Source organism: Scleropages formosus, chromosome 8 (assembly GCF_900964775.1).
Source record: "Scleropages formosus chromosome 8, fSclFor1.1, whole genome shotgun sequence".
Lineage (NCBI taxonomy): Eukaryota > Metazoa > Chordata > Actinopteri > Osteoglossiformes > Osteoglossidae > Scleropages > Scleropages formosus.
The window spans coordinates 1,421,687-1,442,428 of record NC_041813.1 but is presented as its reverse complement, the minus strand read 5'-3'; the positions used below and the strand labels follow the sequence as shown (position 1 = coordinate 1,442,428).

Genomic DNA, 20,742 nt, shown 5'->3' with positions numbered 1-20,742 from the left:
ACACGTCCGAGTTCCGCAAGGCTCCGCTGTCGTCCGGACGCGACCTTCGTCGGGGCTCCGTATCGGGAAGAAACCCAAGAAGAATGCACTGAAAAGGAGTACTTCGCGGTGACCCCCCCCTTGTCTTGGAGAAACACCACCAGGTACCAGCCAGAGGACTCAGTGCGGGATTGTGAGCTGAATCGCAAACGCTAGTGGACGACGGGTACGATCTAACGTAAATCTCCATCTCGGACCGATGATCGCGAACGCATCCTCGCGCACCTCACCTGGCTCAGGAAGTCGGCCACTTGCTTGGGGGTCCAGGTTTCGCACTGCTCCTTGGTGGGAAGGTTCACCGCTGCCATTCCCGGGCTCTCGGAGTCGCCGCGTGAACCCGGCGCTGGCGAGAAGCCCTTCTTCTCGATGCTGCTCTGCGTTGAGGCCCTCATGAGGTATTTAAGGTGGATGTGGCAAGCGACGGTCAACTTCTGTTCTGCGTCAGACCTGTACTTGCAATGGGAACTGGCCTCCTGTCGTCATCTTGGAGGAAGAAGCCACGGTCAGCTTTCATGAAGGTTCCCGTAAAGGCCGGTCCTTCTTCCCAAATGCACATCCCCCTCCTGCGTCCTTGTTATTTGTAGAGTTTTGCTGTCTAGACTGAGCAGTCGTCCAAAAATAGATGTAAAAATGATTTTTTCAATGCCAGCAATAATTAGAAAACCTGAAGTTAATGACCTTAACCCTTCTATAATGACTAACCCTTCATTTTTATTTACTTTATTTATGTATATTTACCTCATTCGTTTTTATATTTACATCATTACACTTCATTATAAGCGTCCATAACCATCGGGAGAAATTCCTGTTTCATAGTAGCGCAGCTTTATGATGCGACGTGTGTGTGGAAGGGCACAGAGACGGAGTTGCCGCTAGAATGGTAACAGCGAAGGCAGCGTCTCTTAGGGATTTCCAAATACTTTGTACGTGAACCATACGTGCAGTTTTCTTCCCGAATTTCAATAAATCTTGTCGAAGTATCGTCATCGTGACCAAACTCTAGTACTCTCTGGAAACGCAGCTTGGCTCTCGAGTCTCCGTGAAGGATTGTGCGGAAGGAGGAAAACTGCACCATGAACACACAGAAATACCGCATATCCAGCACTTTATGCTTTAACTGTAAGTGTAGCACGAAACTACAGGGAATGTTGGTTACACTCGGTGGGCACATGCAGGGTGTTCTCTTTCACTTCAGCACAAACTCGTTGCGGCAATAAGTGACGAAAAGTGACGATAAGTGACGAAAAGCGCTCGTGTGACACCGACACCGTGTGCTCATTTGGCACAGTTCGGCAACACTCTCCTCTCCAAGTCACTGTGTAGCTGTTTAAACTTTAGTGACACACACACACACACACACACACAAAATGAGGCGCTAAGTGCAATGATTTATGTTTATTCATTCTTTGACATTTCTTATCCAAAGCTCCTTACAATGCCCCCCCCCCCCCCCATTTATTCATTCTGGTCATTTTTACCACATCAATTCACGGTAAATGCCTTTCTAAGGGGTACTATGGCAGGAGAAGGTGACTCTATCCACTGCACACTTCAACAGCGGGTTTTAATACACAGTTCCTTGAAAACGCAGAGTGAATATGGAAACACGGAGGCCTGGAGCCAAGTTTTAAGCAGCACTGCTTATTAATAACTTATTAAAGGAAACCAAAAGACATGTGATCCTGGTGAAGAGGAGGGTCACCTTGATCAGAGGTCATATGCTAGTTGCCGGTAAACCGCTGGAGCAAAAACATAACGCGGGCTTTCGGAAAGTGCCACCGCAGCATTTGGCTAAAACAAAGTACGCAGCATAAAAAAACTGCAGCAGCACTTGGGGTTCCCTGCGCTGGCTTTGCGTAATCTATTTTTATGTTGGTTAGACTGGTGCAACACGATGAACCAGAACTGTGTCAGTTTTCTGAAGGCATTACGTAAAGTGCAAATTCAATTGGCCATTTTGACAAATACGAGAGCGTCTTAAAATATTAAAATAAATAAGAATGCAACAAATCTAATTCAATTTTATGTCCTAAACTTTTCTTTCTGATTCCATTAAATGCTTTGGGAGTTCTCCTTTTTAAAGCACACAAAAAACTTTCAGTGTACCACTTCTCAGTTCTATATATACATATACATATATATATATATACACAGTATGTATACATATACATATATATATATATATATATATCACATTGACAGAAAGAATAGCAATGGCAATATCTTAAAAACACAACTACAAGAACACTGACACTGAGAATCAATAATATGGATCACTGTAAAATATTAATAATGCATATGTTATGAAAAAATCTGAAATTCATAATGCTCACATAATGTTCTCTTTCTGACAGCAGCAATGTGAGTTTGCAAGCGTGGAGAAGGAAGTTTCCATCTCTGCAATTATGTTTGGGTCTATTTGGGTCTATTTGCCACACTGATTTAAAGGAAGTGGGTAAACAGTCAGACAAACCCAGGCGTCTTCTGTCGAAACCAAATATTATCTGTCATCTACTTTTACCTGAAGTGGCACAAAAAAATTACCTTTCGCTCTACAATACATCATAATATTCTAGAGCGCTCTCAACGAAAACGTGTTATTGCGGTTTTTTGCCTTTCGGTAAATCCTCAGACCGAATGATCAGCTATAAATTTGCAATAGTTTATTATGCACAATATAAAAACAAAGCCTATCCATCCATGAATTATTAATAAGCGCTTTTCCAGCTCAGGGTGACGGCGGTCTGGAGCCTATTCCAGAAACAGGCTGTGAGGGAGGGTGCGGGCGGATGGGACAACACTCCATCACAGCGATAGCGTGTAGAACGTGTACAATGACCTCTGCTGAACGCGAATGGTGCAGAAAGATGGACGGCAGAGTATGACTTGGCGATGAAATGATTCTTGGGGGTGTCGTGACCCCAGGGACGCCGTAAAAGAGCTCGAACCCTCTTACGGCAGCTGGCCGTGGCGGTTCCGGCCCGGAGGGTTGGCACCGAGTCGAACCCGAGGACAGATGTGCTGGAGAGGCAAAGTGAGCCGAAGCAGGTTAGGTCAAGGCCCGCAGGTACAGGGGTTTCGTTCCTCTGATGAATCGTCACAGTTGGGACCTCTCCTCTCACCCATAAGGCGTTTGCCACCGAAGGAATGGTGACGTGTGGAGTTTTTCCCTAAACGCGACTATATTTCTGTACGTAATTATGCGTTTTTTCTTCTGTGCTAAAATTAGGTTGCTTTATTCAAGGGATAAAAACAACGTCGAGCTCATCGGAAATGGCCAACCGCAGTGCTGTTTGCGCTCATCGAAATCAGAAAGCCTTGTCTGAGGAACGCGTCACACAAAAGCTGGCAGTTATGCCGAGAGCTCCTCTTTTTCTCCCGTCTTCTTCTCACGACACCGACCGCTTCAAGCCGTCACTTTATAATGAGATATTTTATGAATAGCTGCAAAGTGCGCCGGCAGCGGCCCGGAGCATAACGCTCGACTCCCGCTTCAGCCGAAGTCGTCCCGTGCGCTTAGCTCCTATGGGAAGAAGCTCCTCGACGTCCCAGCCGGTTTGGCGACGGCGAACGAATGAAAGAAAAGACACGAATGTGCTTCTGCACAGAACGCGTGACTTAATAAATTGCTCTCTTTCTGCCGCTTTTATCCTTAAATTATTTGCGTAACGTCAGTCCGGCGTGAACTCGCAGTAAACTTGTTCTGCCGCTGCTTCTCATTTTCTTGCCTCGCAAAGACCGTCTTTGATTCGGTCCCTCTGGAGAGGAACCAGCGACCGGCTCGTCTAGGGAACTTGGCGAGCAGTTAGCGTAACCGCTGTCGCTCGCCGAAACCAGGTAACCTGCAGGCTGCGCGCGCACGCACGCGCGCACGGAGTCGGTCGGTCCACAGAGGTCAAGGAAAGAGGACGATGTTCAAATGCACTTTGTTTCGATGTTTCCGACGCAGCCCTTTGAGGGAAATGTGTTTTCGACTTTTTGTTTCCATTTCATTCCGCCTTGTTTTTCATTTAACTGCAAAGGGGGATTGGAGCTTGAAAGCCACACCTTTTCAAATCCTGTTACTCGCTGTGAGTGAGACTGACACAAAGCACAAAATTAATTTTGGATCGAGCGGAACAGCTCAGAGTGTCTCGGTACTTCACGCCGACCACTTAATGATCTTATTATTACTCGTCCTCATATGGCTCATTAGAGAGAGAAAGCAGATGGCGGAACCGGATCTCCAGGTTGCGTTAGAAACAGAAGAGCAAAATGTGCGCCGCTGCTAGGATGGACAGCCGTGGAGGGTCTGCAAGGTGACTCGTTTCCCAGTTTACCCCTGCAGCAGAGTCACGAACCCAGCAACGGTGAAGAGATGCGTTTGGGCCACACGGCTTTTTTATGCACACCGAACGGTAGAACCCCGTCCAGGACAGACCTTTTCCGCATTATCTGAGCTCTCCTTCCTTCATAAGTCCTTCTTAAGTTATGGGGCAGCGGGTGGCTCGGTGGTTAGTGCCTCTGCCTTGAACGCAAAGGACCGAGGTTTGGATCCCACCTCCTGCTGCACGACCCTTGAGTTGTTCTCCCGTGCGAACGGACAGCTTGTCGTATGCGCCTTCGTGTTTTCCGCGGCTTTGAAGAAAACCTCTGCTAAATGGATCGATGTAACGTCAATAGCTACGTATCACCTGTTTGTTGGTGGAAAGCCTAATGGCATCGCTTCCTATAACCTTGAAACAGATGCTATTTTACGACTGTGGCAAACACCTGCCAGGCCACGTCCCTCCTATACCCTAGTCAGCCACCCACCGCCAGACAGGTGGTCTTTGGTACAAAAGAATCCACATGTAGCTTCTTCGCTTGCATTGTGTTCTTTAGGGACTGTCTTCTCTTTTTTATATATAGAAAAACTCTGCAGAGTGAGTGAGGACTGTGATACCTGGGCAGTCGGGTCAATTTTTTGGTTTGACTTGAACTTGGCGACGCTTGTTCTCTCTCGCGATCTGTTCCCCCGGCCCCGCCCACGGGCGCTGGGGTTAGTAGGGGCGGTAGAATACGAAGCAGAGCGCACGCTGTTTCCTCAGGGTTCTCCGAACGATGCGTTGGCTTCATGTCACACGTGTGTATCTCTGTGTGTATCAAAGCTGTCACCTTCACCTGTGCCGTCATCAGTCCAGCCTCCAGCACAGATCGCGTAGCCAGAAAATCACATCGCCGTTCTCATTGTATCACATGGCCGGAACCCGGTGCGTGAGTCCGCACGAAGGAGATGAGAAAGTCGTGTTCAACAGGGCGGCTTGTTAAGCCACACGCTACTTTCGCTGAAGTTCAGTGTTGATTTTGAGAGAATCGTTTTACACCACAATTATTGAAGAAAGCCACATTCCTGCAGTTCACTGCGTGATGCACTGTAGGTGCTGGTGATTCCTGTAGCTCCTATTGCTCGTGGGCACAGACGACAATCGATGACATCGCGTCGGCACGGCCGTGTCCCGGAAGAAAACTCACGTCCTTTCCCAGCAGTCTCTGCCGGTATCACGGGGTGCATTTCAGAGGCACACGTACCTGCTGGACCTGGAGTCACACCAGGAGGAGCAGAGTGCACCTGGAGTGTCTTGTCCTTAATGACACGATTATGATGTCCGGTACCTACGTCGATATTAGGTAGAGATGCCATAAAGACCCCCTTCGGCAATTCAGTTTTTTTTTATTGGTGGTGATCATGATGTGGTGTCCCAGTTATTTTCTTAGCTTAATATAGAAACTGACTGATTTACTGTGAAATCTTCTCGAGTCCTTATTGACTGAGAGATTAGAATGAGGGCAGATGGGATATAGGCCCCACCAGGAAGTCTTTATTTGCGTTAGAAATATTTCATAACCGCTTTCATAATGATTTTCAGAACGGCAGTGTGAAGAAAAAGGATAAAGTAAGGAAAAATGACCGGGGCAGAAAATTTTAAGAGGTTTCAGAATCGAAGAGAACCAAATGAATAAGTCCGAAAGACGTTCAACGGCAGACGCAGCCAAAACACCTGTCGTATCTGAAACTGCCATCCAGTGCTGTCGGTGTGTCTGTCTGCACACAGCTGTCACTTTGCGCTTGTGAGGAAAAATAAGAGAAGGAAAAAAAAAAAAAAAGCAGTGACATCTTCATGGGTGTTTCCCTGCCTGAAAACAGAAAACAAAAAACTAGAAGCCAGAGCCAGTCAATTTCTCACGTCGCCTTGGAACAATGCTCCGCTCTCCCGTCCTGCCGCTGCTGAAAAAGAGGCGAAGGCCGCAAGAGCCGAACCTCCACGTTCAACATGAGGTCAAGTTCAGGGAGGTGACCGTATACCTGGTGGAGAGGAAAATGGGATCCAGCCGGAGAGCATTCCTCACCAACCTGGCCAGAGCCAAGGGCTTCCGAGTACAGCAGGACCTCAGGTATACTGTAGCTCCGAGCGCCGGCTCGGTCAACGTCCGCGAAGCTCCTTGTCCTTTAGCTTCTTCCGCACACATCTACAGCAGGAGCTCTGCGAGTAGCGTAACTGTGATGTACGATTCCTTTCACTTCATCAGAAAAGGTTATCGGACAGACGTCCGCGGCATGAACTGCAGCATGTCCCGATGAACACCATAACTGTGATGCACAGCTTTTTTCTTTCTATGATCATTGTGTGCAAACGCAAAAGCTAAAGCAAATGATCGTTCCTTCGCGTCATGGTGCATGACAGAAATTCAGAAGTCCCTCTTTTCTGTCCTCCCATGGACTTGGTGCCCCACTTGTCCAGGCAGGGAAAAGAAGCTGTGTGCATCAGTGACATCTTACGGTTCCTTCGGCAGTTCGGATCTTCTCGGTACCTGGTGCCGCGTTTCTCTTTGGGGCCTTTTGTGTCTTTCTTGGGCTGGAGGCTGTGTGCCGCGGCACCATCGTGCCAAATCAACAAGCGCAGCTGTAAGCGGGGCGCTGCTGGGGGGCGGGGGGGCAGGAGAGGCTGGCGCTGTGTAACTGCTCCCAGGACGCGGGCTGCTGATGGCAGCATTCCCAGAAATGCAGCTTGAATGCTTCAGCAGTTACAGTTTCTCAATGCATTGTTTGAAATCAACCACAGGAAATAGGCCGTATGCACCTCAAACTGACATTTCAAAGGGCCAAATTTGATATCAGTTGCCATCTGATATACTGTACGCCTCCTACACCCCTTTGAGAAGTTATTCCTTCACTTGTTTGTCTTGAATGTGAACGACAATAACAATCTTAACCCTAACCTTGAATTTGTCTAGAACCTTTGTTGATTGTACTTTCTTCAATGTGTCTATGTGAAGTCTCATATTCCTCATAACTGTGCCTTGTACAATTAACCATTTTAGTACCATTTCAGAAAATCTTTGTAAAAAAAGTGTCTAAAAAGTTATCAGCCACAGCAACACTCATTGTTATTTTCAAAATCATCACAAGGGTATACTGTACATACCTATTTTTGTCATTTTTGCCAGACAGCAGAAGCTGAAATAACTGTTTGTGGCGCAAACCCATTTTTTTGCGTGGAACTCCAACATATCACCTGCTAGAATCCCCAGAGAGGCTCTTCCATTGTGTTGTTTAATCTAGATGTAGATACGCTTCAGAGGTTGTTGTTTTTGTTTATCACACACTCAAGCCAGTGCCCTCATCACGAAGGCTATTAAAACATGGATGAATCTCTTGGTCATGTTAGTTGCATCTGGGAAAGGAGTCAAGAGAGGAGGGAAACAATGAGCCGTTAAGCTCAGATACAAAATGTTTGATGGAGCTTCTCTTGCTCCTGCACCTCTTCACTTTACCGTGGAGATGGTGGGAAGGGTGCAATTTGATGAACTACATCAGTTGGTTTTGTGGACTGCTTAAATGTTTTGAATTTAGCGTTGCTGTTTTTGTGCCTCTGCTATCCCTGTTGGATGGCAATCTGCATTTCAAGGACTGTTGTGATTCTACCAGAGTGCTATCATTGACTATTGCAAGGTTGAGTTTCAAGTGCTTCTTCTCACCCCTTGTAACTGCAGCCTGCAAATATATTTAAATGTAGCATGCTGTCCAATAATTTGAAAAAAAAAAAAAAAAAAAAACTGGTTGAACAAACTTGGGCTCTGTGTATCCACATCTAAACTTGGATCGAAACTCTGTGTTGCGTGACACTATTGATATGTCATCAGACAGATGGAGGAAAAAAAGGAATGTATTATCAGGTAGAAAGCAAATCACAACCATTTACATTTACACTTTCCTCGAAGTGCCATACATCTCTGAGAACAATGCAAAAAGTGCAATACACCAAGAGACCAGAGCTACATGCCACGTTATTGACATTGGCTTGGTCCTTCTCACATCTTCTCAGACTTTCTGAGTTCAGTGCAGGTGCGCAAACACCATGACATGACCGCCAGACATGAACGAGTACTGTGCTCCGTTAGGGTGGTACACCCTACATCCTTCATGGGAGGATGACTCCTTCATTGAGTTGCTGTGGATCTCCACTCTTTCATGACCTCTCATCCTGCTCATCCTCATTTGGTTCAATTTATGCTCCAACATTGGTGGGTTTGGAGCTGCTAGATGCAAATGCCTCCTAATGCACATCTGGCACATCTTTTGGCACATTTGTTGACACCATTGCTACACTCTCAACTCCCACATTTCATGTGAATTCTCCTTCAGTGCAGCTGCAGACCAGCTTTGCTGAAGAGGGAGTGCCGTGTGTGAAACTACCGAATTCGTACTTGAGTAGTAGTAACCACTTCACGTCCAGGGAGTGTGTCTTGATAGATGACTGCACTTCATCACAGATACTGCAGATTTCCATCGCTCAACGAGGTACAAGAAGCTGGTTGAGTGGCCAATGTATCACGAATGGCTTGAGGATGGTACTCCAGTCTTTGCCTCCTTTTGGATTTCTTGGCCAAGTTTTTAATGAATATCTAGTATCATTGCAGCACCTCACTTTGGTTGGTCACTTAGATAAGAAAGTTTCACTGAGCATCAGAATCGCACTCAAATCTCTACGTGGGATCCTGACGGCAAACGAAGAGTGGATCTCCATCTTTACTAACTCTTTACTCATAGACTAATGTCCTACTTTCGCATTAAGCTTGTGTAACCAACGTTAAACTCATTTGCTGCAGGATTTTAAGATGTAGTTAAACTTTCTATCCATACAGGGAGGGTTATGTGAGCTTCAAACTGCTTTCCATCACACTCTCCAAAAATTTTGGCATAAAATTTGTCACATATAAAATCTATTACATCGATTTAATAAGACTTTGGCGATGAGAACTATCAGGTCCACATTACTGCCATAGCAATGTTTCGTGATACAGTCTTTGAGCTTTAATTTCTGCACAACTTTCCTGTCTAAAGTGAGAGAAGAGAGAACAGTGTCACCAGTCGTCGCTGCGTAACAACTCCTATATTTAGACGCCGAAGTGCTTGCATAAGAGAATGAGATGCTGTGCACGGTCTGCGTTGCTCTCTGTAAATAACAGTCATTGTACTGGTCGTGTCCCGTGTCTTTTGTCTGCCTGCGTCGCTGGATGCCACGTTGTTACACATGTTTGGAGTGACAAGCGGACCCATGCGTGTTTTGATCTTGCGTCGGCGCTGGCTGTCGGTACAGGGAGATATCTCAGCATCCTGTGCATTTGGGGGCCCTTTCATTCCGCCAATTATTTGTGCATTCCGGGGCATCACCCCGAGCTGTGGGGTCTTTTTTAATTATTTCTTTGTTCTGCGTGAACGGGGGGTGACGCTGGGTAGAGAGCAGGTCGCGCAGACACACTTATGCCCGCTCTGCTCTATTTTACTGGCAGAGCAATCTGGCACAGAGGTGCAACCGCACGACTCGCGCTATGAGACCGAGATGGTGCGGGTCCTCGGTGCTTTTTTGGCAAGTGCCGGTGTGGCATAGAAAGCGACACCTGTGCATCTGCACACCTGCGGATCAGAGACATGTTGGAGATGGAGCTTTTCTTGTTCGCTGCTGTGTGTTCCGTTACTTCACTGCTTCCAAGACATTACCGCCCAAAGTGATCTAAATAACCCATTTCTGCAGCAATATCTTTTTCTGAACTTGCGCCTCCATAAATCAGACCTACATGCCTGCCTTGCTCCACAGTACAGTAGCTGTGCAGTGTTCCTGCAATTTGATAGCTTTGTCTTCCTTTTTCCTAATTCTTCGCATATGATGTCAAAGTAGCTTGTGAAGGTTATAATCGATTCTAGTTCGGATCTTGCAGATTCTTGCACGGCATTATCTAACGGAGGCCGTGACGCTTGATGGACTTCGAACGGTCTTTCAGGTTCTTCTTCTTCTTCTTCTTTCTTTCCAGCAATGAAATCACCCATGTTGTGGCAGAGCACAACCCTGCCCAAGAGCTGTGGGCGTGGCTCCGGGGGTGTGGCCTGCGGGATCTGCACACGAAACAAATCCTTAACATCACCTGGTTCACCGAGAGCATGGGGGCAGGAAGGCCCGTCGCCGTGGAAACCAGACATCGCATCCAGGTGAGCTGAGAATTGAGTGGAAAACCGAGTTGAGGATAAAGAATTGCTGTCAAGGCTTGCGAAAATATATATCTCCTTGCACCACACTATGATTGTGCAAAATCAGTACAATGGCTTTTTTGCACATTTCAAGATCATTTTACTTTCAGAAAAATACTTTGCACCACCCTGACAAAGACACTACAGACAGCACCACCGCACCAATTTATGTTCAGCTCCTGTCTTTGACAACCGAAGAGCCGTCATTCAACACACCGGCAAAACAGACATTGAATAAACACTCATGGAAACACTTAAGAAAACTATAAAGTACAATAAATTCATTTAACTATGCCGAAGAAACTTAATTATGCTTAATGTAAAGCTACATGGGGGGCGAGGTGGTGCAGTGGGTTGGACCGGGTCCTGCTGTCCGGTGGGTCTGGGGTTTGAGTCCCGCTTGGGGTGCCTTGTGACGGACTGGCGTCCCGTCCTGGGTGTGTCCCCTCCCCCTTCAGCCTTACGTCCTGAGTTGCCGGGTAGGCTCCGGTTCCCCGTGACCCCGTATGGGACAAGCGTTTCAGGAAATGTGTGTGTGTGTAAAGCTACATGGGAGAACAGTGTCCTGTTTCACTAATAATAATCATCATCTATTGATACTCTTGGGGAATTTTTTAATGTATTAATTTAATGGAGGGGCGCGGTGGCGCAGTGGGTTGGACCTGGTCCTGCTCTCCGGTGGGTCTGGGGTTCGAGTCCCGCTTGAGGTGCCTTGCGGCGGACTGGCGTCCCGTCCTGGGTGCGTCCCCTCCCCCTCCGGCCTTACGCCTTGTGTTACCGGGTAGGCTCCGGTTCCCCGCGACCCCGTATGGGACAAGCGGTTCCGAAAGTGTGTGTGTTAATTTAACGTAAATACCTTGGTCAGGAGTACTACAGCAGGAGGGGGGGTTTCAACCTGGGTCTGTGGAGTCCTTATAGAAATGCACTATGAACATCTTACTATTAAATTACAATTACTTAAATTATTGACGCCGCGTTCTTCAGATACTCAGCCGACAAGTGCAACTGCTCCATCAAGTGGTGTAGCGCACAGCGCTCCCAGAACTGGTGCAGGGATGTGTGGGTCTGGACTCCTGTAGCAACGGACAACGGAACACTTCAGTTTCTCTGCCTTTGCGTTTTGAGGGCACTTTGGTAAAAGCGAAGACCACAAACACACACGGTGCCTATGAAGATGTGTCATGGATTGTCGGTGTGGGAAAAGAATGACATTTTCTTCTTGGACGGTAACACTTGCTGCTGCTGCAAAGTTCACTTGTAACAGTGAGTCTTTGGGCCTGTTTTTGCACGTGTAGCTACAATTCTGAGACTCTTGTCATTATTTCAGATATTATAGGGCCTTACAGAATTTCATTATGTAAAGTATTAATTTGATTTCAGCATTTAAAAGAGTTATTGATGCTTTATGTGTTTTTCACTTATTTACCTGCTTTGTGAAGTCATGCGTGCAAATTTTAATAGTTAATGTGAATGATGAGCAGATATACCTTCTATAAGAAAGATGAGATTACGCTCTACAGTTTTTATGAGCATTTTATCTTCAACGGACTGAGTGAAGTTCAAATCCCGATTAATAGCGCGATACATCTCACGTTGCTGTTATTTTGCCCTGCTGTTCGATGTCCACAATATGGGAGGAATCCATAAGGGGAAAACTTTGAAAACCTTACAGTTGTAATATATCAGCAAGGGAACGGTTGTCTCGCCGAGAAGCCTCGTCAATGCGGAAGGGGGCCTGAGCGGGGGGCGCTGCGGACGTTTCCAGTCGGGATCCGCGTCAGCCCTCGAACGCGTGGTGTCGGCACGGCCGCCGTCATTAATCATCCGCCGAAGGTGGCTCAAGGAGCGGGCCCCTCATCATGAAAGAGGATGGCCCCTGACACACCTCAGCACCTCGGGAAAGTGCCATTAATCTGTGTGGACAGACCTCGAAGCCCCTGAGACTGTCATTAACCAGGGAGCAGAGACGCACCCTGGCAGCAGTCACCTTCCTTGTACGGTACCACTTTCCTGCCCTCGCTGGAGGAAACGCTGTTTTAAGTGCTGAATAACGGAATGCAGCTCAGCGGAGGAAATACGGGACATAGCAGAGAACGGCACAAGCGTATTCCTCATGCGGTGTTACTTTAACGTGCGTTTCAAGCGCTGGTCCGGAGCGGCACGGTGGGGTGGCGGGGGGGGCGCCGCTTCCTCCGGTCCAGCTCAGCCCGTGCACTTTGCACGTTCTCCCCGTCTCTCCGTCAGTTGCCTCCCCAAGTCTAAAGATGGGTTTCGGCTTCGCCGGCGTCCCTATTGCGTGACAACGCGCGTGCGAACCTGTGATGGACCGGTGCCCCGTCCGGGGTAACTCCCCCAAGCCCGGCACCCCGTACATCTGGGATAGGCTCTTGAGTGCCGTGACTTAGGCAAGGATAAGATGTTAACACAAGTCACTCCGTGGGGGCTGGCTTAGTTAACAATTCTCCGCAAAGCAACTACGTCGGCTCTGCACACTAAGCTACTTACAAGTATTTGCCTGTTTGTAGAGCTGGAGACTCTTTTAGTGGAGCAATTCGGCTTAAACGGCTGCCTCAGCGTTTTTACACGGGGGGCAGGGATCCGAACCCAGCTCTTTTGATTTCGAAGTAATGGCTCCAAATGCTTCGCCGGCTGCCACTGCCACTTGTGAAAGGTGCCGACAGAAATGCATACGCAAGCGTGCACGCGCAGTGTTTGCGTGCACTACAAATAACATCGCTTTCGCCATCAATGCCGGTGTTACCTTGGGGGGGTGCGGTGGGGCAGCGGGTTTGACGGACACCTCGCCGTTCGGCGGGTATGGGGTTCGAGCCCTGCTCGGGGAGTGTGGTGGCTTCGTGCCTCTCCCTGCCAACATACGGAAGGTGGCGCTTTCACCCCCCCCATTCCTCCCGCGCGCCGAAAACCACACGGGTTGTCACTATGGGTCAGGTTTGACTCGATGGCATCAACAACAACAGATACCACTTTGTCACTGACGAATATGAGAATTAGTAGTCATCGTCATCCAAGTATTCTGAATAAACGCAGGGCACACTGTAAATGTGTCTCGCGGATACTTTTAAGATGCTGAGGAATGCCCGTCAGCCGAAACGAGCGCGTGACTGGCGTCCGCTACACATTTCACAGCAAAATTGCAGAGAGCGCAGATGCGTATAAATTCAGCATGTGTCCTCCACCCGAGTACCATGAGGACGCGCTATCTGCCCGCACCACGTAAACCGAATCGCTGCATCGGCTGGACGGAGGAGCGAAAATGAGCATCCCGCCTTCAGAGGAAAGTACCGCTGCAGCACTTTGCTCCGGACTTAAGAGCGCAATTCAATTTGCTGCAGAGTCTCCTGGTCAGTTCGGACCGGTGACGTGATCTCTTGGTCTTTCTTATGATCCAAGAAGGATCCGTGAGCTCGTCCCGCTGTCCATTCGGGCATCTCGGTCACGTGCGTAGGACAGGAGACTCAGATTTGTCTCAGGCCTCAGAAGTGGACGTTCAGATCAAACTCTTCATTAAGTGTGTGAAAAAACTCTTACGGTCTCTCTCTCTGGTTACTTTGGGACTTTACGTCTCCTACGGTGGATAAACCACGTGAAGAAGCCTTTTCCTTTACTTTCAGTATTGTCGCACGCCGTGGCGTTCGATTTGAATAACTTTAGCTGTGGGCAATAATTTGGGCATTATTATGACTGTTGCTTATGGCAGGAATATAACTCTCTCTCTCTCTATATATATATATAAAGATGCTGTCTGTGCAGTAGCTTGAATCCAGCAGGTCCACGCTGACATTTTTAAAATTCTATCTCGGTGTCACAGTAAACAGAAATGTTACATGGCCGCTCCGCTGCTCTTACATATAATTGTTTTCCAGAACATTAATATTCAATCTGTAATCCTCCTGATACATTTCAAATGAAGAGCAATTTTCTCTTGGAATGAAAAGCCATTTAGAAGAGGAAGATTAGATTATGGCTTGTTGAATTCTTTATGCTACAGGTTAGCTACTATAATTTATAATGCTCCTAGTGTGTGAGTGTTGCTATTGTTAATCATTCATTGTGCTGATAATTTGATCCACAGTGTCTGCTGCGTTCTGGAGCCTATTTAAACTGCTTACTTTTTACCGTGGAAACTTTTTTTTACGAGCGCTTCGGTATTTTTCAAATCTCATTTCACAGTAGATTTCATGATGTAATCTTGATCTCCCACTAATGTATGCAAATACGTTATAAACATGTTTTCGGTAAAATAATGCATACTGATAAATTAAGCTTGGATTGATTTGTCTGCTTTTCTTAGTGGCAAGTTAGGAGGTGATGGGATGGGAACGGAATGAGTGAATGAGTCAAACGGTGGCATTTTCGTCTTTTCAAGAGTGGCTTTAACTACACTGCTGCCTGACAGTATGTGAACCCTATAGGAATGCTCATTATTTTGTATAAAATATTAATGATAAAATTAATGATTAAATTAATGATTAAAATTAAATTAATGATTAATGATTTACACACCTGATTCTACTTACCTACTTGGTTTAACCAATATAACTTAGGGTTCTCTTACTTTTGCACCTGCACTACTTGTGTGTTTCTACTACACACACGATTTCCTCTAAACCAACATATGGGCTCAGTAATTACACACCTATTATGTCAGATGAAAAAGTCTGCTTCTCATTAAACATCAATTTTGTGGCAAAACTAAGGGACACAAGGGGTTCGCATGTTTTCAAGAAGCACTGTACATGTCAATCAAAGAATAAATGAAAGATTCAACAGACTTTCGTGATGCCAGATCGTCATTATTATTTCTTACAGTTGGGAAAGTCTGCAGACTGAAATTAAGCAAGTAAATTAGGCAATGAAATTAAACTTTGAAATTCCTTAAGTATGACATGTTTGGGAACGTAAACAGGAGAAAGCTGCGTCTCTGGTAAAATGCAAATAAAATGCAAATTTAAACTGATTTTAAAAGGTGTGAATTAGTACATTAAATGTAATGTACACTGGGGAAGATACATATGCATAAGTTTTTTTAACTGTTTTGCATGTTTGTTATTATTCACTGAGCTGACACCATTGTTCAAGGCAACTTACAACATTAGATAATCAACTTCACAATTAATTCAGCTGGGTACTTTTACACAATAAGCGCCTCTGTCAAGGGTACTACAGCAGAGACTCGTTGGAACCCGGGGCCTTCAGATAGCAGGGCAACACATATAATCTGCATAAAACATACTTCTGCTTATATCCTCACGCTTCCTCAGTTACGCTTTGCTTCCTTTTCACTCTGTCTGGAAGGCCACCTCTGTTATTTGTTAAAAGTGCTGCCATAAAAGCATATGCATGTAATATGATGCACAGCATATTAGGAGAATGTCCTGAAGGGAACAGCACGGGGGCACTTCATGAATGCATGTCTTGTCACGGCCCCGCTGCTCTGTTTTATGGAAGAATGCGCTGTTCAGATTTTTTCATAAATATTACTTATGCAATAAGGGGGGAGTGATGGCGCAGCGGGTTTGGCCGGGTCCCGGGCTTCCTGCTTGGGGTGCCTTGTGATGGACTGGCATCCCGTCCGGGGTGTGCCCCTTCCCCCTCGCACCCTGTGCTGCCAGGTTCGACTCCGGCTCACCGCAACCCCATTTGGGATAAGCGGTTTCAGACTCTGTGTGTGTGTGTGTGTGTGTGTGTGTGTGTGTGTGTGTGTGTGTGTGTCTGTACGTACTTACGTACTTATGCAATGCTTTTTCTATATCTTACGTAACAAGAACATTTCAGTACAAGTTACAATTTACATTATGTAAATGTGGAGGAGATTGTTTTGTTTTGTTTTGCTGCAGCGCATGAAATTTGCTTGTTGTTGCAATAATAATAATAATAATACACATAAATCCAATAAGGAAGAACAGATACATCATTTGCTGCTACTATATTTTTAAACAAAGCCTTAGTATTTGGCCACCCCTGCTATTCTCTTTTATATATTGCAGAAGTATCAGATCAGTCTTGAAACATTCTAAGGTCATATTTGCCTTTTATCGATACGCTGAAACCTGAGCTTATCTCAGTTATGGTCTCTTTCAAGTATGTGAATAAATATGCAAACAGAAGCGGAACAAAGACAGAATGGGAATAATGTGGGAAAGAGTTTATTTGCTTATCCATCCACTCCATACAGTAACTGCTTGTCAGGTGCAGGGTTACAGAGGTTTGGAAGCCCATCCCAGAAGCTCCCCTCCTGGTTCACTCACACGCACGCGGACGGAGGGCAATTCGGAGCGACCGGTTCGGACTGCGTGAGAAAAGCCACGTGAGCACGGCGAGCGCACGCTAACTCTGCAGAGACCGACTCCTCTCTTTCTGCAGAAAAGTGCAACGATTTTCCTACAGGGAATCCTTCCAGCAACTCCATGCATGCCCATTGAGACAAATGCTTCCTATGACTGAACGCTGCTGATTTGGAGGTCCACTGGAGATGATTAACTGCATCTCCATGCTCTTCGGACGCCCAAGCCAGCAGGGTGGTGGTGCTTCATCACAGCGTTCAAACGATTGCTTATCAAATGAGTGCATACAGGCAACGCACCCCACACCTTTATGAAACTGCCAGAGGCTTTTAGTGTTGGAACCAGGCGTGGGACCACTGTGGATGTGCTGCTCCTTGGGCTGTCAGCATGAGTGACAATGTCCATTAGTCGGGAACATGGCAATAGATGACTTGTCACATTACATCTGTGCCTATATTCCTTGTACTACTGGACCTGCAAATTTCCATTTCGAGTCAGCGAGGACTCTTATTACTGCTGTAACGGCTTGTAATGTTGGACAATTTTCTAGAACGAGTCCTGGGAAGGGATTTTATTTGCTCCACATGTCAGCTGTGTGTACGCTGTGAAAAGAACGTGTCTCGAAACCCTGACCCTAGTGGCGACTGGGCTGCCATAGCACCAGCTGGTGTTTGGAACAACCAACAAAAGTGCGTAATGTATTTTGGAAGTACTTCCACTGTAATCCGTGGCCTTGTGAAATAAACAGGGATCTCTAAAAACAACTGTGCTGAATCGTCCATATTTTTCTTTCGTTTAAAATCGTAATAACGTGGTTTTTCCAGGCATGGCTTGCTACTGAGTTGCGACTCTTGCTGCTTTCATTTCCTTTCGTTCGAGCCACAGACTTTCACTTTCACTTGTGGATTTGTGGAATGTGCTCGACGACTTCGTGGTTCTATAATTCCCATGTGGACGAGCACGGGTTTCTCAGACAATTTAAACGTCCCTTGTACAATTCTTATAATTACAACTGGTTGGGCCTTGCAAGCATTGCGCAATTGTTTAAGTTTTCGGAAGAAATTTGGGTTACCTGAAACACCAGTGGATAAACACAAGAAATGGGACACAGTTATAACACAATATAAATTACAAATACAACTCATACAAAGACAGATTTCTCTAAATTTCTCAACTTGTAAGGGCTCTTTCTTTAACTTTCGTAGCTATCACCGGTGAAATATCGCGTCTAATGGGAAGATCGATGTTAAAATGCGTTGTGTCCTTGCAAAGGTGGCAGCCCCTTCACTAACAGACTGAAACATTTAATTTACCCAACATACAGTGCTGCTTGAAAGTATGTGAACCCCTGCGTCCCTTAGTTTTACCACAAAATCGTTATTTAATGACCTACGGTGTTTCTCATGTGACACAATGTGTGTGTAATGATTATTTCTATATGTTGCTTTAGAGGAAATCATGTGTGTAGTAGAAACACACGAGTAGAGCTGGTGCAAAAATAATTGAACCTCAAGTTATATAGGTCAAACCAAGTCAGCCCGTAGAATCAGGCGTGTAAATCATACTCATTTATTCATTTTAAGATTTAGATTGTACAAATGTAATATTTTACACAAGAATAATAACCATCCGGGGGTGCAGTGGCGCAGTGGGTTGGACCGCAGTCCTGCTCTCCGGTGGGTCTGGGGTTCAAGTCCCGCTTGGGGTGCCTTGCGGCGGACTGGCGTCCCGTCCTGGGTGTGTCCCCTTCCCCCTCCGGCCTTACGCCCTGTGTTGCCGGGTAGGCTCCGGTTCCCCGTGACCCTGTAAGGGACAAGCGGTTCTGAAAATGTGTGTGTGTGTGTGTAATAACCATCCCTGTAGGGTTCACATATGTTCAAGCAACACCGTATGAATCATCATTAGCAGTCATTAGTAGTAATGATAGCGCAGAACAGGTCATTATATGCATTGCAGAACAACTGGACTTTTCATGCTCTATAGTTAATTTGCCCACTACTGCTTCCAAGAAAAGTTCAAACACTTAAATTATAATGTTTTTCTGAAATGTATTTACAGAAACAAGGCTGAAGTTTTTTCTTCTTCTGCACAGGAGTGTAGCCAGGAGAAGGAAGAGCGTCCGGAACCAAGCTCACCGCGGAGAGTGTCCCAGTACGCCTGCCAACGAAGAACGACAATCACGAACCACAACAAGATCTTCACGGTAAGACCCGTGTCGCTGGAACGCGGACGACCTTGGAGCGTTTCCCCGGCGCCCTCTTCTCCTTCGCGGAGCCTGCCTCTCCTCCGCAATTTGGGCCGGCTAACGCGAAAGTGACTAATTTTGCCTCGCTAAGTCTGACGGTGTGCCTCACGCTCCAGAGCGCCGACAGGATGTTGGCCTGATCGAAAACATTAACCTACAAATTGGTGGCATCTGGGAGGGTGCCACGCTGAAGGGACGGCGGCCGAGTGGCCAACGGATGCTGGCACAGGCCGGCCTCAGACGCAATTAGACAGCGCTCTCGCTGAAGTTCCTCACAGACAGGGGCGGATCTCGATCGGCGCCATCTGGGCCCCGGGACGTCCATGGGAAACGTTTCCAAATGTGCACGCCGAAGGGGCTCAGTGGCTGATTTTTATCAAGAACGTTGAAATGCGAGAGAAATGAAAGTGAAAACAACAAACAACGGCAAATCTGAAACCTGCATGCACATGGTTTATTAAAAATGTAAAAACAGAGTTTAATTACAGTTGTGCTGAGAAAAGTTGTTAAGATTTTTTATCAGGGAGTGTTAATTTCCTGAGCTTCTCTGAGTGCGACTCAGAGGTTTTCAACAAAGATCGCGCTGAATAAACATGGTGCGAGAGCAAACAAATAAAAGGCAAAAGCCAGAGGAAAAGTATAGCCCATTTGTAGTGCCATGGTGCTCTGATTTACTAAGTAACACTATGCACAATAATACAGATTTGCTGCTTTTATACCATTACAATATCTAGTGATCAGTAATGGTATGAATCAGTAATAATCAGCTGAATTCATGAGCTCCCTTTTTAACCAAGTAAACAATTTGTGCAATACAACGGTAGCTCGTTTTCCTGTTTTTTTTTTCAGACTAATGGGCGCAATTGGCACAATTGTATCTCTCTGAATGAGATTTTGCAGCAGGGTTGCCATGTGGTTTTCTTCACACTAGAATTTTTTGATTTTCGATCGAGGGTGGACTCTCCACTATTCTGGCGTTGCCCAAGGTGAGAGGCGGCGGGCTGGTGTGGGCTTATTAATAGCCCCCCAGTTCAGCCGCCATGTGTTGGAGTCTACCCCGGTGAATGAGAGGGTCATCTCCCTACGCCTTCGGGTCAGGGAACGGTCTCTCACTGTCGTTTGTGCTTATGCGCCTAGCGGCAGTGTAGAGTACCCGGCCTTTTTAGAGTCCTTGGGGGGCGTGCTGGAAAGCGCTCCCACTGGGGACTCTGTCGTTCTACTGGGGGACTTTAACGCCCACGTGGGCAGCGACAGTGATACCTGGAGGGGCGTGATTGGGAGGAACGGCCTCCCTGATCTGAACCCGAGTGGTGAGTTGTTATTGGATTTCTGTGCTAGTCGCGGTTTATCCATAACGAACACCATGTTCATGCATAAGGGTGTCCACCAGTGCACTTGGCACCAGGACACCCTAGGTCGGAGGTCGATGATCGACTTTGTAGTCGTTTCTTCTGACCTTCGGCCATATGTTTTGGACACTCGGGTGAAGAGAGGGGCTGAGCTGTCAACTGATCACCACCTGGTGGTGAGTTGGATTCGATGGCGGGGGAAAAAGCTGGATAGACCTGGCAGGCCCAAACGCATAGTGAGGGTCTGTTGGGAACGTT

General features: G+C 46.6%; 2 protein-coding genes across 4 annotated transcripts in view; one reads left to right on the top strand and one right to left on the bottom strand.

Moving 5' to 3' along the window:
* Window positions 1–491, bottom strand: part of blnk (B cell linker) — a 31,160-nt gene extending 30,669 nt beyond the window's left edge. For 2 of the 3 annotated variants that reach the window (XM_018738160.2, XM_018738161.2), the window contains exon 1: window positions 270–491. In XM_018738160.2, the coding sequence (XP_018593676.2) occupies window positions 270–431 (162 nt within the window). In that variant the 5' untranslated portion in view covers window positions 432–491. Of the gene's footprint in view, window positions 1–264 lie in introns of all 3 variants that reach the window. The other variant, XM_018738162.2, reaches the window with a different exon arrangement.
* A 5,768-nt stretch (window positions 492–6,259) lies between these two features.
* dntt (deoxynucleotidyltransferase, terminal) overlaps window positions 6,260–20,742 on the top strand; it is a 65,482-nt gene continuing 50,999 nt past the window's right edge. Inside the window, exons 1-3 of the mRNA XM_018738056.2 lie at window positions 6,260–6,453; window positions 10,372–10,546; window positions 18,983–19,093. Coding sequence (XP_018593572.1) covers window positions 6,260–6,453; window positions 10,372–10,546; window positions 18,983–19,093 — 480 coding nt within the window. The remainder of the gene's footprint in view (window positions 6,454–10,371; window positions 10,547–18,982; window positions 19,094–20,742) is intronic.